General features: G+C 32.8%; 2 protein-coding genes across 2 annotated transcripts; both read left to right on the plus strand.

Annotated features, from left to right (window-relative positions):
• Positions 1 to 231: 231 nt before the first annotated feature.
• LOC108205471 (uncharacterized) lies at positions 232 to 3452 on the plus strand. The gene is made up of 3 exons (XM_017375445.2): positions 232 to 584; positions 1040 to 1458; positions 1928 to 3452. Exons 1-3 carry the CDS (start codon positions 492 to 494, stop codon positions 3189 to 3191), a joined length of 1776 nt encoding a protein of 591 aa, XP_017230934.1. The 5' UTR covers positions 232 to 491; the 3' UTR covers positions 3192 to 3452.
• An 11164-nt stretch (positions 3453 to 14616) lies between these two features.
• On the plus strand, positions 14617 to 16541 carry LOC135148400 (tetrahydroberberine oxidase-like). The gene has a single exon (XM_064083535.1). The coding sequence runs from the start codon at positions 14692 to 14694 to the stop codon at positions 16285 to 16287; it is 1596 nt and encodes a 531-aa protein (XP_063939605.1). The 5' UTR covers positions 14617 to 14691; the 3' UTR covers positions 16288 to 16541.
• The last annotated feature ends 173 nt before the right edge of the window (positions 16542 to 16714 follow it).

Below are 16714 nucleotides of genomic sequence, written 5' to 3' on the forward strand. Positions count from 1 at the left end.
GGCCAAAGATTTAGGCTCGATTAGTTAATCGAGCCGGCTCGGCTCGGCTCGATTAAAATTGGCTCGAATTAGGCTCGGCTCGAAACTCGCCCGGCTCGGCTCGAATTACAACCCTGCACCACCAAAATTAAGCATAGTGTATGTATACATTTTGGAATAGCTTGAGGCCTTGTAGACTCTTCTGGGACTAGAGAGAGAATCTATATATGCCAGCTAAGAAATAGAAGGATCAAAGCTTTCCTCTCAGGTCAAAGCTGTCACTTTGGGTTTTTTCCCTTCTTTTATATTTTACAATCTCTCTCCCTCATCTCTCTCCCATCTCTCTCTTTATCTATCAGACCATGAGCAGGGATTTATAAATCTCAATCCCCACAGCATCTCCTCTCTCTTTATTCCTCTCCATCTTCTCTTATCTTCTCCTCTGTTCACATTGCACAGTTTGGTCAGAGAGATACATATACATACACATACAGTGAGGGAGTAAGAGTTTAATGGTTGATATTTGCATATCAACCATGCCTTCATCTCCATCTTCATCTCTCACTTGTGCAGAAAAGAAGCCCTGGTGGCTTACCAACAAAAAGGTAATTAACAACCAATTGACACTCAAACTGTTCATCACAATCTGAGCTTTCTCTCATTTTAACAAGCCCCATTAGTTTTATTGCATAAAGATCGCACCTTTCTGTTATATTATCATTATTTGTGTCATATTTCGACAACCCAGTTGATTTTTATGCATAAAAACCCAATCTTTCTGTCAAATTTCATCGTTTCTTGAAATTTGTTGGTGACCCATCAATCCAATTTGCATAAACACTTCATCTTTATGTTGTATATATGTCATTCATCACATTTCTTGGTGGCCCATTAGTCTAATTTGCATAAAATTCAATCTTTATGTCGTATTTATGTCATTCATCACATTTTTGGGTGGCCCATTAATCTAATCTGCACAAAAATTCAATCTTATGTTGTATTTATGTCATTGATCACATTTCTTGAATACCCATTAATTTAATTTTTTTTGAATGTGCAGATAGTTGATAAATATTTGAAAGATGCAAGATATCTCATTGAGACTCAAGAACAGAGTGAAGTGGCTTCAGCTCTCAATCTTCTTGACTCGGCCTTGACTCTTACACCAAAATCTGAGTCAGCTCTCGAGTTAAAGGCTCGATCTTTACTCTTTCTAAGGCGATATAAAGATGTTGCTGATATGTTACAAGACCACATTCCCAGTCTCAGAATGTCATCTTCTGATGACAATTCATCGTCATCATCGTCTTCGTTGTCTTCTGATAACTCGTCTCATTCCAGAGAACGAGTTAAGCTTCTGTCTTCTGGCGACTCACCGGGTCGAGATGAACCGATTTTTAAGTGCTTCTCTGTATCTGATTTGAAGAAAAAAGTTATGGCTGGGCTTTGTAAAAGCTCTGAGAAAGAAGGGCAGTGGAGGTAATTTGCCAAATTTATTTTGTTTAATTTATTGTTTATTTAATTAAGCTGTTGATTTATTTTAATTTTAAAGTCAAATTTAGGAGAACATTGGATTGTTAATTAGTGACAGCTATAAATGAATGAAATCAATAAGCATGCTTTTGATTTTGATAGGACACAAAGTCAACATCTGTAACTCCTTTGGTTTGGTTATTGTAAGTTAGTTATAAGTGAATTAAATTTGTGTTTGATCTAATATCTTATGATTAGTCAGTAGGAATTACAATTACCATGTCCAATTGTAAAAACTCATTGGATGTGAGTACTTACTATCAAATTATTGGATTAAACATTAAACTTGAACTTGAGTTGTATATTTAGACATAGCAAATGTTGATGGTTTTTACCATTAGGACTTGGGAGATGTAAATTCTAGTAATGATATGATTTTGAGCATTTTGGCTGATGAAACATTTTGGAATTTCAGGTACTTGGTTTTGGGACAAGCATGTTGTTATTTGGGACTAATGGAAGATGCTATGGTACTTCTCCAGACTGGTAAACGGATGGCTTCTGCTGCATTTCGACGAGAAAGTGTTTGCTGGTCAGATGACAGCTTCTTTTTCTCGAAATTCCCTGTTTCTGGAGAAATTATAATAAATAACCAGACAGCATCTCAACCTAAAAGTGAATTCGAAACCATTACTCAACTCTTAAGCCACATTAAGCTTCTCCTTCGCCGTAAGACCTCAGCAATGGCTGCCCTTGATGCAGGGCTCTATGCTGAAGCCATAAGACACTTCTCCAAGATCGTAGATGGTCGACGTGGAGCTCCACAAGGCTTCTTGGCTGAGTGTTATGTGAATAGGGCTTCAGCATATAGATCCGCTGGTAGAATTGCTGAATCGTTGGCAGATTGTAATCGTGCTTTGGCCTTGAATCCATCTTGTGTTGATGCTCTTAGTACTAGAGCCTCTCTTTTTGAGACAATCAGATGTTTACCTGACTCACTTCATGATCTTGAACACTTAAAGCTCTTATACAATACGATCTTACGTGATCGAAAACTACCGGGCCCAGCCTGGAAGCGTCAATACGTACATTATAGAGAAATCCCTGGTAGGTTATGTACATTGGCCACAAAGATTCAAGCCTTGAAGCAAAGGGTGGCTTCTGGGGAAACTGGAAATGTGGATTACTATGCGTTGATTGGTCTGAGGAGGGGATGTTCGAGATCTGAGTTAGATAGAGCGCATCTCTTACTTACTTTACGACACAAGCCTGATAAATCAAATACTTTCATAGATAGATGTCAATTTTCGGATGAACAAGATGTTGATTCGATCAGAGACAGAGCTAGAATGTCTTCACTGCTGTTGTACAGAATGATTCAGAAGGGTTATACTAATGTTATGTCTACGATCATGGATGATGAATCAATGGAGAAGCAAAGGAAAACGACATCTGCGGCGTTGCAAGCTACAGCAACAATGCAGCAGCAAGTTCATCAGGTACAACAAGACCAAGCTGAATTACTCAATGCAGCTTCTATGAACATAGTTACTTCAGAGTCATCGAATCTCAATAGGGTCAATAACAAAAGCACCCCATCTGCAGCAGCAGCTGCTGCAGCTGCATCATCGGTGTTTCAAGGAGTGTTCTGTCGGGACCTTGCAGCAGTTGGAAGTTTGTTATCGCAGACTGGGTTCAATCTTCCAATTGCAGTAAAATATGAGGCACTGAGCTGTTAATTATCATACCTATATGTTCAATATCTGATTCTGATGAAGATTAATAAAGGCTCAGGGTGGATCAGCCAAGAAGTTAATCAGATATTACCAGCAGGGGCGTCTATTAGTATTGTATTTGTATAAAATGGTTATATTAGTACTCCTGTTGGGGAAATTTTGTCACTTGTTTCCCTTTTCTTCTTTCCCATGTCCCTTTTCCTATGTGTACAGACTTAATCTCAGTACTGAAATTCTATATTTAAATCTTGTTGAACTATTTAACACTTTGTGTGATCATCTTCTATCACTTTCTTTCTCTTATCTGCTAAATAAGTGAAAAAAAAGGGAGAGAAGTAGAATAAATGCATTGGTCGTGAAAAGCTATGGCAGGTGTAAAACTTAAAAGTAGTATGGAAGAATTTACTGTTTGACAGCATTAAAAAGTGCTGGCATTTACCTTTCCTCATGTTTTTATCTGATGCACTGCAAAAGGCTTATCCATGACAATTCACAAGCCTAGTTTTCTGATTCATATGCTAGTTTACCATTGTCTTATTCTTTACTTTGTCATGTTATATATTAATTCTGCGTATAGTATGTAGGTAGCATTCATCTGTTTGTCATCTACCCTAATGAATAGTACGGATTTGAAAGGCCCTTGTCCTTTCCCTCAATTTCTTCTTGACCAAACTAGACATTTGAATATTTGATGTCTCCATGACAAGCACTGTATTTCCATTCAAAGTTGATAACAAAATTGTAAGGTCCATAACATATCATTTGATAGTACACCTCCAGTTGGAGAAAATGAAAAAAATGTTGGATGTGGAACACGAGACAATTTTTCGCTTAATGATACCGTAGAATATACATAAAAATTTATGGTTAATATGTTTGGGGTTTTTTTTCGTTCTTGGTGAAAGTATGCTATTAACATAGATATGTTTGAGACCGGACCCAATTTTAAATAGCATTTCAAATATATTTTTTTCATATTTTTTTATCAATTGGATCGAATTCGAGTCGTGTTTGAATTTAACCGGTCTGACTGCTCGAGTTAGTCACCAGTTGTTACTCATACTGTCTATGGTAAAAAAATAAAGCCATGTCCATGTGTAGGTTGTTTTAATTTTGTTGATTACCTGAGCAGTGGTTTGGTGGGGAAAGTGAAATTATGATGCAAAACCTTTAAATACAACCAGCCAGAGTCTTTATTTCCTCTTTCTTCTCTAGAGCATGGTCTTTCTGCAACTAAAGGAAAGATCATAAGCTGCAGCCCAGAAGAAGCCAAGAAGAAAATGATGAAAAGGAATCATCACCTTGCTAGTGAAATGATGTTACCATGCTATCTGAATTTAGCATAACAATGTCACACAGTGTTATAAAATACATAAGAGCAAGTCCAACACTATGCTAAGAGGTTACCTAAAAATATTATAGAATAATATGTCTTAATGATTTAGCACAAGATTTAGCACATGAGCTCCAATAGTATTCCCTATATCCACTCCCTATTATTATAATAATATCAAAAAAAGAGGGAAAGAGGAAAAACAAGAGAGGGAAATGATGTGGAGGAGAGAGGGAAATGAATATTTTAATGATAGAAATAGTTTAGAAGTGGCTAGCATATTCTAAAAATAGGGAAGGGGAGGCTTGTGCTAGTGATTTAGCACATCACTAGCATAGTGTTGGAGTGCAATTTTATCTCATATTCTCTATTTTTGGATTTAAGACTTGATTTAGCACACCTATTGGACTTGCTCTGACACTTTGCTACCACAAAACTCTATAAACTTGTCACTGCACATAAACTTACAAGATTGCATGAGAAAAAGAGCTTTGTTATCATTCTCAATATCAATGCAAGTACAAATATTCTTTGCTAAGCTCTGTCTTTTTGTGGGATAAATTGTTTAAAATTATAATGGTGCCTCAATTTCAAGACATGGAGCTTTCTTGTAAATGGAGGGGCAAACTTTGATGCATATGTTTTTACTTCTTGTTTAAAATAATTGTTTTAATTCGTGTGATTAAAATTTTCAAATTTGGGTGGGTTCATAGAATCGAAATTTATAGTACTTTATACAATAAAATGGAATATTATTTTATGTAGAAACCTCACTTGCAAGTGATGACTTGATGCCTTTAATTTCCTTCAAATTCTAGCAAGAAGCGCCCTTTTCTTCAACTCTAATCAACAGTGCTTTTGATACAATCACTCCTCAAATTTGTATACAGTATATTTTTTTCTCAATTGTTTTAGGAAAATAATTTGGTTTTGACAGGACGATTATGGGAATATATATATATGCAAGATAATATATCGAATATTTTTTTCCATACAAATTCCAGGAAGTGTTCTCATGATCACTGCACACTTTTATGCTTGTTCTGTTGCTTTCATAAGAGTAAATATAATCATTGACGTGTACCTAAAAACTGAGGAAAGCAATCTATGCCAAGATGCTTAGATTGTTGGTTCCTTTGTACTGAAAATGATCTTATCTTATCGAGAAAAACAAAATTGATCTTATCGTCTTAAATTAATGAGTAAAATTGTTTTTATAATGACTCTCAAAACAATATAATTCAACCAGGAACGGCATATCGGTTTGCAAATCAAAAATTGAAGTAAGAAAAACAATGAGTTATTCTTAATACTACCCAAATTTTAAAAATACTCAAGGATGGTAAAACAAATCGACGTTTTAATTATCCACCGAACTTTAAAACACTAATTATAAGTCGACATGTATACTGGATATGAACTGTGGAGGAGTGTCAGTGGAGTAAAGGTAGAAAAGAAGACGTGGCTTCACATCCCAGTATACTATTGAATTATATCACTCCTTTTATTCTCGAGTTACGGAGAGAAAGATAAATGTGCGTCCAACATTCCACATCAATCGGACTATTTAAATTCTTTATTAGTATAGGCAAATAATAAATATAATATCAATTTTCTAAATTTTTTAATTCGATGTGTGATACGTAGCTAGCTTGGGTATGCATTCCGTTGTGATCCTAGAATGAACAAACGGTTTTCAAAGTAACATTAATTTGGCGGAGTTATTTTATTTATAATTTTCATCATGCGAGTGTCCAGATCAGCTTTCAAGCATGTTGATTAATACTTGATGATTAATATTTGAGAGTGATTAACAAAACATGTGTATATTAATCGTTGTTTTTGCAACCAAATTACCAAACTAATAAATATATACAGATTCGGGCCAGAATGAAAGAAACAAAAAGCCATGTTTGAGTGTTGAGAGCAAAAGAAAGAGGACAAGTCGTGGCCAGATATTTGGTATGATGATTATGTTAGTGATCGCATGTGATTAAATCATGTGATTCCCTTCGCTTTCTTACCTGATCATCACTGTTAATCTCAACACTAATCCTGAATCTCACAGCTTGTTTATCACTTTTAAGCTGTATCTGTCATTCTGTCTCCAAAACATTTCTTAATCTCATTCTTTAATTACTTAAATTGTTGTATTTTTGCTTCAACTTGTATTAACATTGTACTCCCTCCGTCCCCCTCAATTGTTTACATTGGAGGGGGACACGGAGACCAAGACATTTGATGAAAAATGAGTAAAGTTAGATGAAAAGTGGGTAAAGTGGTGGGACCTATCAATATTTAATAATAGATTTGATATAGTGGAGGAAAGTAGTGGGTGTAATAGTAGTTTTTATTGTTAAATATGAGATAGTGGGGGAAGATAGTGGGTGTAATGATGAGAAAAACTTACTATTTATGGTAATGTAAAGAAATGAGAGGGACATCCCAAAATAGTAACTGTAAACAAATGAGAGGGACAGAGGGAGTATTATTTGTGTTCAAATATTTGAATTTCAGATCATGTTCGCACGTGAAAGCAACATTCCCAAGACAATAGCCCACTTCTAGACTAGTGTTATGAGTTGGGATGCTGAAAGTAGGGCTGTTTAACGAACCGAGCTGTTCGCGAACAAGCTCGAGCTCGGCTCGTTAAGAGCTCGTTCGGCTCGGCTCGTTAACTTAACGAGCTCGAGCTCGAACACAAAAAATTGTTCGTTAAGTAAACGAGCTCGAGCCGAGCTTTTAGTATGTTCGGCTCGAGCTCGGCTCGAGCTCGACTCGAGCTCGCTCGGCTCGAGCTCGACTCGTTAAAGCTCGAAAAAAAGTAATATTTTCAGGTTTTTTTTATAATTTATATATGTTATTGAACTCAGAATTCAACATATAATTAATATATATATATATATATATATATATATTTTAGTGATGTAACCAAAATTTCGGAAAATAATAATTTTATATGGTTTGCTATTTTAACAGTCAAGTAGAAGGTTAACTACTACCGCTAACTAGTGTTTAATCCTAATTTAGTGTTTCAATATTTTAAAAAATATTTCTCACCGATCCAATCGTATGGATGTTAACATATATACATTTCAGTGATATAAACAAAGTTTCAAAAAAAATTAAAATTATTTGGTTAGCTATTTTAAGAGTTAACTAGCGGTTTGTCCTTATTTTTTTCTGGCTCGGCTCGACTCGACTCGACTCGGCTCGGCTTGTATTTGTTCGCGAACAAGCTCGTGTTCGGCTCGTTAGTTAACGAGCCGAGCTTGAACACAATTTTTGTTCGATAAAAAAGCTCGGCCCGGCTCGGCTCGTCAGAAAAAAAATTAAAGCTCGGCTCGGTTCGGTCAAAACTCGGCTCGGCTCGGTTCGTGAACAGCCCTAGCTGAAAGATTTGACAAATGCATCTAGAGTCAAGACTTTATTTCATTTTTTTAGCGAAATAATCGTTTAGAACAAATTTGATCTGTCAATTTCTGGCTTTTATTATGATTTCCATGTTTTTAACGAATAATTTTTAACAATTATTCGTCTGAAGTATGTTGCAGAGATTTATTAAAACTCATGTGTGTTTCGCACATGGGCTCGATCAAATTCTAAAATCAGACCATTTTGATTTTAGCATGAAACCATAGACTTTGGGCAACATGGATTTGCACGTACGTACTGCTTCATACTACTTTTTTACCATGCAAGTATGCAACTACTCAATTATATAGACACGTGAACCCGACTGAAATAATTTTTTTTAAATTATAATTTAATCCGATTAATCATAATTAAATTTCAGTTTGATTCGATTTTAAATAAAAAATCAATATGAACCGCATTGAACAAATTATGTATATTATTTATTTATATTAAGAATGTCTCTACGGTCTAAAGCTACCGTCGGAAATATAAATTTTAATGGAACTGATCTTGAACCATCATTCAAGTATGAATATTTTTGTTTAATAGTTCTCTCATACAAATATCTTAAGTAACGAAGTCATGTAATCTTATATTTTTGATAATCAAACAATATGTATATTAACATTTAATAATTTTATTGATATATGAAAATTATTAATTGTTTATAACCTATCATCCGAAAAAAATTTATAACCCCATCTTAGAAATCTTCTAAAAATACATAACATTTGGGAATGTATTTGAAATAATTATTTATATAATATAATAAGTATCTGAATACAAAGAGCCAAAAGAAATGTGTATGGGAGCACTTGGATTTTGAAATGCAATATTCGTATTTGGTTGGAGTTGACAGAATTTTTTTTTGTAAACAAAACAATATAAATTGCAAATGTGTATTAAATTTGAATAAAAAACATTATTTCTTCAATATATCGAATTTATCTAAACTTTTAAGAAGCTTTTGTTTTTTTAAATTTGAACATTCTCCCTTCCCATAAGAAATTTTTATTAACAAATTAAAACAAAATTGAATATTGTAATATCCTTTTTTTTAGTGCAAATATTGTAATATCCTAATATTTTTAGTGACAATTTTAAAAGTATGGATTAATATAACATCACCAATATTTGACAAAAAGTATATTTATAACGAGATATCCGGAATAAAGTTTCATACTCACTCGATTAACATTTAACACAAACACACTGACGCTGTATTTTGGGATAAGCTTGATCCAACCCTTATCCAAATAATTTTTTTTGGCCCATTCTAGATAGGCCCATTCAAATTAGAACTTAAATATATGGCACATGATGGGCTATTCATTTGGACCGAATAAAACCAGATGGTAAGAATAATAGAATTTTAACATTTGTTTGGTGGAGAAAACAAAGTAAAATTTAAACTAATTAGAATTAGAATTTACATGTTTCTTAAAAAATTTCATTTTTCTTATCATTTTTTTAAATACTCATCATAAATTTTAGAATCTCTCATTTGTTTATTATTTATAATTCTCATTTTATATTTTCACCTGCTGCATTCTCAGCACATGAAGTGGAATTCCTCTTAAAAAAAGAAAGAAAAATTGAGCAAGATGACGTTAATAGATAGCGATCGTATATACACAGCTTCGTAAGGTCGGTCTGGCCGAAATTTTCGAACTCCGCATTAAGGTATTTTACTTCATGCCCGTATAGCAGCATATTATTTCCTCATTTCAATTTAAATGAGTTATTTGCTCATTTCACACAAATCAAAATTGTAAATTTTGATCCATAAGAAATCACATTTAAAAGAATGGATTTGATTTGGTTTCTAATATCACATTTCTCACAAAATATGGATGTAATTATATCTGTGCCTCACTTTTAAGATTTTTTTATTACTCTTCACCAGTGTTGTAAAAAGCGGGAATCGGACTTAGTCGGTGAGTGCACCGTCCAGCGATTAATCGGATAATCGGAGATTAATCGGAGTGATTAATCGGATCATTAATCGTAATCAATTTAATATTATTTTTAAATTATATATATATATATTTATAAAATTATATATAGTATAAATTTATAATCATATAAAATCAAAAGAGTAATGATTTTTTATAACCCAAAACATGCCTTTATATACATATACAAACCTAGTCATCTCATATATTTGATTCAATCTGCTAAGAAATATATATTGCAAATTTAAGTAATTAGAGTTTGGAAGTTAATATTAAAAGAGTGAAACGTAATAAAAACAAATTTAAAATTTATGTGTTTTGTCTTTCTGTGCCTTTTATTTTATTTAAAATTAAATTTAAAATTTTAAAAAATTTTCAATTTTTTTAAATTCACCGATTTTTGACCGATTTTTTCCGATTAATCCCGACTTTTGACCGATTAATCCCGATTTTCAGAAAAAACGATTTTTTCACCGATTAACGCTTAATCGAGACGGTGGCCGACCGAACAGCGATTAATCGGCGATTAATCCCGATTAATCGCCGACTTTTAGAACACTGCTCTTCACACACTATTATATTCTTTTTGTTTTCTTTGGAACTTATGCCTTTAAAGAAGCCAAGAGCTTCAACCATGTATCAACTCACACCCACCCAAACACTATTATTGTTATATTTACTATTTATTATATTGTTGGTATTAATTTTTGTTCATTATATAATACTTATTTCTACTTATAAAACTAGTTTAATTCAAACTAAACTCATAACCACATTTATTAATATATGGTTTGGAAATGGTTTTGGTTCATTTATCGAAACCAAATCTATTTTATGATAATCAAAATCAAACCAATCACATTTTACCACGTCTAATTGGAATGATAAATAAAAAGGATAAAAATAAAAAATTGTTGATAAATGTGTATTGGAAAAAGAGAAACTCAACTATTATTTTCAAAAAAAAAAGAAAAGAACTCAATTATTTTAGGATAAATTTTTTTCTCAAAACTATCATATAATCTGGGATGAGAAGTAAAACATCTGCACACACATTTTATAACTTCCTACGATAAAAATGAATACTAAAATCTCTAAGTTTTGATTTCACGAAAATCCGCTTGACTGATTCATATAGTCCGATAACATAAGTTTTCTGTCCCACCAGTTCTTTGAAATATAGGGAAAAAACTTTCTTTGAAATATAAAAAGCCAAAATTCCCACGTCTTTGACTCTGAAAACTTTTTTGTGTTTATAATATAATTTTTCCAATATTGCCTTTTTATGAGAAAAAGTTTTTCATCAGAGAACAATGTGAACAGTGACCTTATTCCTCCAGCAGAATATGAAAAAAAAAAAAAAAATGCCGATTAGGAAAATTTATGTTGGCGCTTGTGTCTAATTTCACCCAAAATAAAATATCGATTTTTCTAAAAATACGGGAAAGAATTAACGAAGAATGTGTATGAAGACATGGCATGTAGCACACGCAACAAAAGAGTGGCTCGTAGTCTTCCACTTCCCCATTTCGAGTTTTGTGATTACCAGCGCACAATACGTTGAATCCTAATTTAAACTCGACTACTGAATCATTTCCAGGAAACTTACCCAATAATTGGCCAGTGAGGAAGACCTGCTCAAAGTGCAAGAATGATGGTGATTTTACCTTTTATGTCAACGTCAGGCCGTGTTGTTAGAAGAAAATATTTATACTGTTGGTGCTTTATAATTTTATACTAAGACGTAATAATTAAGTTATAAAAAAGACATGCTTCTACGTTTTATTTTTCAGTTTTTTATCTGAAAATAAAAATATAGATGTTAAATTTTTATTTAAAATGAATTGAAAAATAATATGTTGAAATATTTTTTTTTACACCTCAAATTAAGTTAAAAAGTCAAAAAGACTCGGGAAAGAGGGAATATTGCACAAACATTTTATATGTTTTTTCTGAACAAAAGTTTTAGTTATTTTTCTTTAAACAAATGTTGTAGAATTGGTTAAAAACAAAACTTGCATTACAGTGCTATTTTTTTTTTTTATATTATACTAATGGTTCGTCCGGTCTTCAAATTTAATAAGCATTATATTTCTTTTATGTATCTACATTGTACTTACAAGAATCATATTTTTGTAATTACATATTTGTTATATTTTATTATACTAATATAATTCTAGTTGGAAAAAAGAATTGTAATTATTTCACGAATATTTTGTTTTTTATAAAATACTAATTTTTAGGTTTGTGAAAATAATTCTATTCCTTTTACGGTCGGCCAACTCCAACTAGAGATCCAAATTTCGATCACCAAATGATTCAAATTTAGGACGAGATCCAAATCCTATTCCAACTTTGTGATCAAATATAGATCCAAATTCCATCCTCATTATATTCATATACTTTGATTTTAAATATTTTAGAAAATGATTAACTAATTTCATCATTAATTATAATAATACAATTAACGACTAGACAACGATAAATATTATAAAATGATTCGAAAAAATTGAAATGGTACATAAAAATAAATTAAAAGTATTAAAATATTATATTAAAATACTAATTCTCAGAATTAGTATATTTTTCCCACAAATGTCCAATTAGTACATTTCGAAATTCAAGATGGACAATATTTATCTTTGATTTTTCTGCAGTGATTGATAAATGGTTGAAATTTTAATTTATAATTAATCGTTGTTTTAATTATATTCAAATCTTAATTAATCTATCTGTAATAACATTAACAAAATCATCAAATAATAAAAGTAATAATATTTTAATGTTAAAAGATTTGGATCAGTAAATAGTATTGATCCAAATTTGGACCAGTACTATTCACTGATCCAAATTTGGATCAATTGGTTTGGGGTAGAACTGCCCTAAATTTGGATTTTTGGATCACGGTTGGAGATGTCCTAATAGCAGCTGAAAATAGGAATTATTTTTCTTTTATGATTCTTATTTTTAAATACTAATTATATTGTACTCAAAACTTTAATTTATTTAAGTATATTAATTTCATAAAAACAAAAGAAGAAAAAGGAATCTTTCAAATTTTATTTTCTAAGTTTTGATTCTATCAAATACACTAATTGGACAAATGAATCACAACAATAATGTACGTTTAAACTTGTTAAATAAAAATACTTTATTATTAACCAATCTTTTGAACTGTAACAAATATATTCCTAAGGTTTTTGAATCAATAAGTCTTTTGTGTTTATAACACTTTTGTGTTTTCCTTAAATATTTATAAGATATTTCATTTATAAAAAATAGTTTTTCAGGCATATTTGGAATAAGAATTTTGTTTCTCTTAGAAAATATAAAAAATATAAAAAATTACCCAATAATGTTCACACTTCAAAAATGTGTGTGTGATTCTCCGATGGAGTACTTTGTCTCAGTGTATCTGATTTTTGTTAAAATTAATATGACAAGAATTAAAGAAAATGTGCAGGAAGACATGGCCTGTAAGTTTGTAACACACGTAACAAAAAGTTGCTCAAGTCACCCAATAATTTTGAGTTTTGTGATCACCGATTCGCAATGTGTTGAATCCTGCTTTCAACTTTATCCAGTTACTCAATTATTTTTTCAAGAAACGTGCCCAATATTCGGCCAGCTACGAGACTTGCTCAAAGTCTAACAATATTAATGATATTATCACCTTTGATGTCAACTATAGTTCTTAAAAAACATATTATTAAACATTTTTCTAATAGCAGGACATATAGCCTTTTCTTTGTTAAGCAGCAAATACTCTTCTTATATATATAAAGGAGACATTTTATATTAAAAAAAGACGTTATTTACTGGTGAGAATTAAACTAGTTATGACACCGGACAAGTATATTTAAAATAGGGCGGAAACTTTCATGATATGATATGTAGAAAAGAAAGGCATAAATGAAATAGAGAATTCTTTTAATTATATTTTACAAGAAATCTATTGTTAAAATATTTGCCTAGTCGTTCATGGTACATGCTGTTTTCACCGGACATCTTGAAATCTATATTAACAATACGGTTTTTAACTGAGAAACACGTATTTCTGGCATGCACAATGTTTTCTAGATAGATTTGTGATGACTTTTTAAAAATTCATGGATCAAAATATTTCACACAATATATGAACTATAATACTTAGCAAAAAAAATATATGAACTATAATATCTGTCATCGTATGATATACAATTTTAAATGGATTTATAATTAAGTTAAAATTCTGGACATGATTGAAGTCATGGGACAGTCTAATAAATTAGCGTGTGCAGTGTAAAGAAAAAGTGATACTCCCTCCCTCCGTCCCAAATTAGATGAGTTTGTTGATTTCGGACATGCATTTTAAAGTTCATTGACCGCATAGTTACATTACTTGTTTTTGAAATTTTATTTTTATAAATAAATATTTAAATATGAAATTTTTATTTACAAAAAAAAAATTAAAAAAATAAATTTCAAAATAATACGATCAATGCATCTTAAGTTACGTGACCAAAGTCAACTAGCTCATCAGATGGAGGGAGTAGTTTGGTTTTGCAAGAAACTGTTGCTTGACCTAGCAAAGTAAAACACAAACAAACTGTTGCATGACCTTTTCAAAACTCAAAGATTTATGCAATATTCAATGTCGAAGCTGTCAACGGTCTCCCATTTGTGTATTATTAGTACCACTAGGGCTGAATGAAGCCTATAAATACCATGCAATCTTCATTATTCTATCCATATCCAACACTATCAACATTCAATACCATCAAATTCTTTACAAAGTACACAACCAATATCCAAGATTATGAAGATAGCTGCAATTACTACTTGTTTTCCTTACATTCTACTTTTCTTGTCATTTTCATCAACATTTACATCAGCTCAAGATCCTACACACAACTTCCTTCAGTGCCTTAATCATCACTCTCATGACATCTCCGAATCCGTCTACACCCGAAAGAACACTAATTTCTCCGAAACACTGCTCTACTCCATTAATAATTTGCGTTTTGCAAAGCCTGATACGCCCAAACCTCTGGTCATTATCAGGGCAGTGAGTGAATCCCAGATCCAATCCGTGATTTACTGCTCCAAGAAGCATCATTTGGACATGAGAATTCGGAGCGGTGGCCACAGTTTCGAGGGTCTTTCTTATGTGTCCCCACTCCCATTCGTCATACTTGATCTCGTCAACTTCAAATCATTCAGTGCCGATACTAAAACCAACACTGCATGGATTGGCTCCGGTCTCACCAACGGGGAGCTTTATTACAAGATTGGCGAGACGAGTGGCACACTTGGATTTCCATCTGGTTTATTTGCAAATGTGGGTGTTGGAGGCATTCTAAGCGGAGGGGGTTACGGCATGATGATGCGAAAGCACGGCCTGGCTGCTGACCACGTGATCGATGCTCGCCTCATCGACTCAAACGGAAGAATTCTCGATAGAAAAGCCATGGGAGAAGATTGGTTCTGGGCTATTAGAGGAGGTGGTGGTGGAAGCTTTGGAGTTGTTATTTCCTGGAAAGTTAGATTACTTCCTGTGCCTAAGAAGGTGACCGTTTACAAAGTCTACAGAACAATTGAACAAAATCTCACTAGCATTTTTCATCGCTACCAATCTGTTGTACCCAAGTTCCCGAAAGAGCTTATGATCAAGGCCGATGGACAGAGCATTGTGAGCAATTTGAGTCGTCGAGCGGATAAGAGAACAATGCAATTCTTATTCGAGGCCTTATACCTAGGCAGCGCGGATAAGATGCTCTCCGTGATGCAAGGCCAGTTCCCTGAGCTTGGCGTGGTACGGGAGGACTGTTTTGAAGTCAGCTGGCTCCAGGCCATGGTGTACTTTTCAGGTTTCGACTTGTTTACGCCTCCTGAAATATTGCTCAACCTCACTGTTTTGCCTCGGCCTGCTTTCAAATCAAATAATGACTACACTGAAGTGCCTATTCCGGTACAAGGGCTAGAAGGTCTGTGGGATCTCATGTACAAACTTCCTCCAACAAAAGCAACTTTACAGTTTACACCTTATGGAGGAAGAATGGATGAAATTTCGGAATCTGCACTTCCGTTCCCTTATAGAGCTGGAACCTTGCTAAAGTTCAACAGGTTCGCAGAAACGGATACAGATGAAGCTGAACGCATGGAATGGATCAAGACCTTAGCAAAATATTTGACTCCTTATGTTACAAAGAATCCGAGAAGTGCATATGTTAATTATGTGGACTTGACTATGGGGAGTAATAATCTCAAAGGTGCCACAAGCTACCAGCAGGCGAGTAGATGGGGGAAACGATACTTCAAGAATAATTTTGACAGATTGGTTAAAATCAAATCGGCTGTGGATCCTGATAACTTCTTCAGACATGAACAAAGTATTCCTCCCATCTCGATTTGAAAATATAAGAACTAGCTTGTTAGAATCAACCACAACATGTATGTATTATCTCATTTATTCATTTTTCTGGAGCTCTCATTAATAGAGACAGTGATATGACTATAGCGAAATGTTGACATCCTACACTGTGGTAACCGGTAATTGTTTTAATTTGAAATAATAAGAGATATCATATCTTCATTCCTCTGTATCATATCTCTGATACTGATGTAAATGTTTTAATTTATACTAATTTTTGAATTTTTTTAATTAAATTCTAAATAGAATCTTAATTCACAGTTACTTTTTTATTTCAGAATATATCATGTCATCAAATAAATGATTTAAAATAAGATATACATTTGAAACAAATTTTATTACTCGTCTAATCTCATAAACTACCAAGAAAGTTTAAAATAATTACATACTAATAAGAGAGTAATTTGAT

This window comes from Daucus carota, chromosome 1 (assembly GCF_001625215.2).
Source record: "Daucus carota subsp. sativus chromosome 1, DH1 v3.0, whole genome shotgun sequence".
Lineage (NCBI taxonomy): Eukaryota > Viridiplantae > Streptophyta > Magnoliopsida > Apiales > Apiaceae > Daucus > Daucus carota.

Coding starts and splice junctions, on each gene's coding strand:
- LOC108205471 (XM_017375445.2), top strand. CDS start 492: ATGGTTGATATTTGCATATCAACCATGCCTTCATCTCCATCTTCATCT. Junction 585..1,039: donor GGTGGCTTACCAACAAAAAG/GTAATTAACAAC, acceptor TTGAATGTGCAG/ATAGTTGATAAATATTTGAA. Junction 1,459..1,927: donor GAGAAAGAAGGGCAGTGGAG/GTAATTTGCCAA, acceptor TTGGAATTTCAG/GTACTTGGTTTTGGGACAAG.
- LOC135148400 (XM_064083535.1), top strand. CDS start 14,692: ATGAAGATAGCTGCAATTACTACTTGTTTTCCTTACATTCTACTTTTC.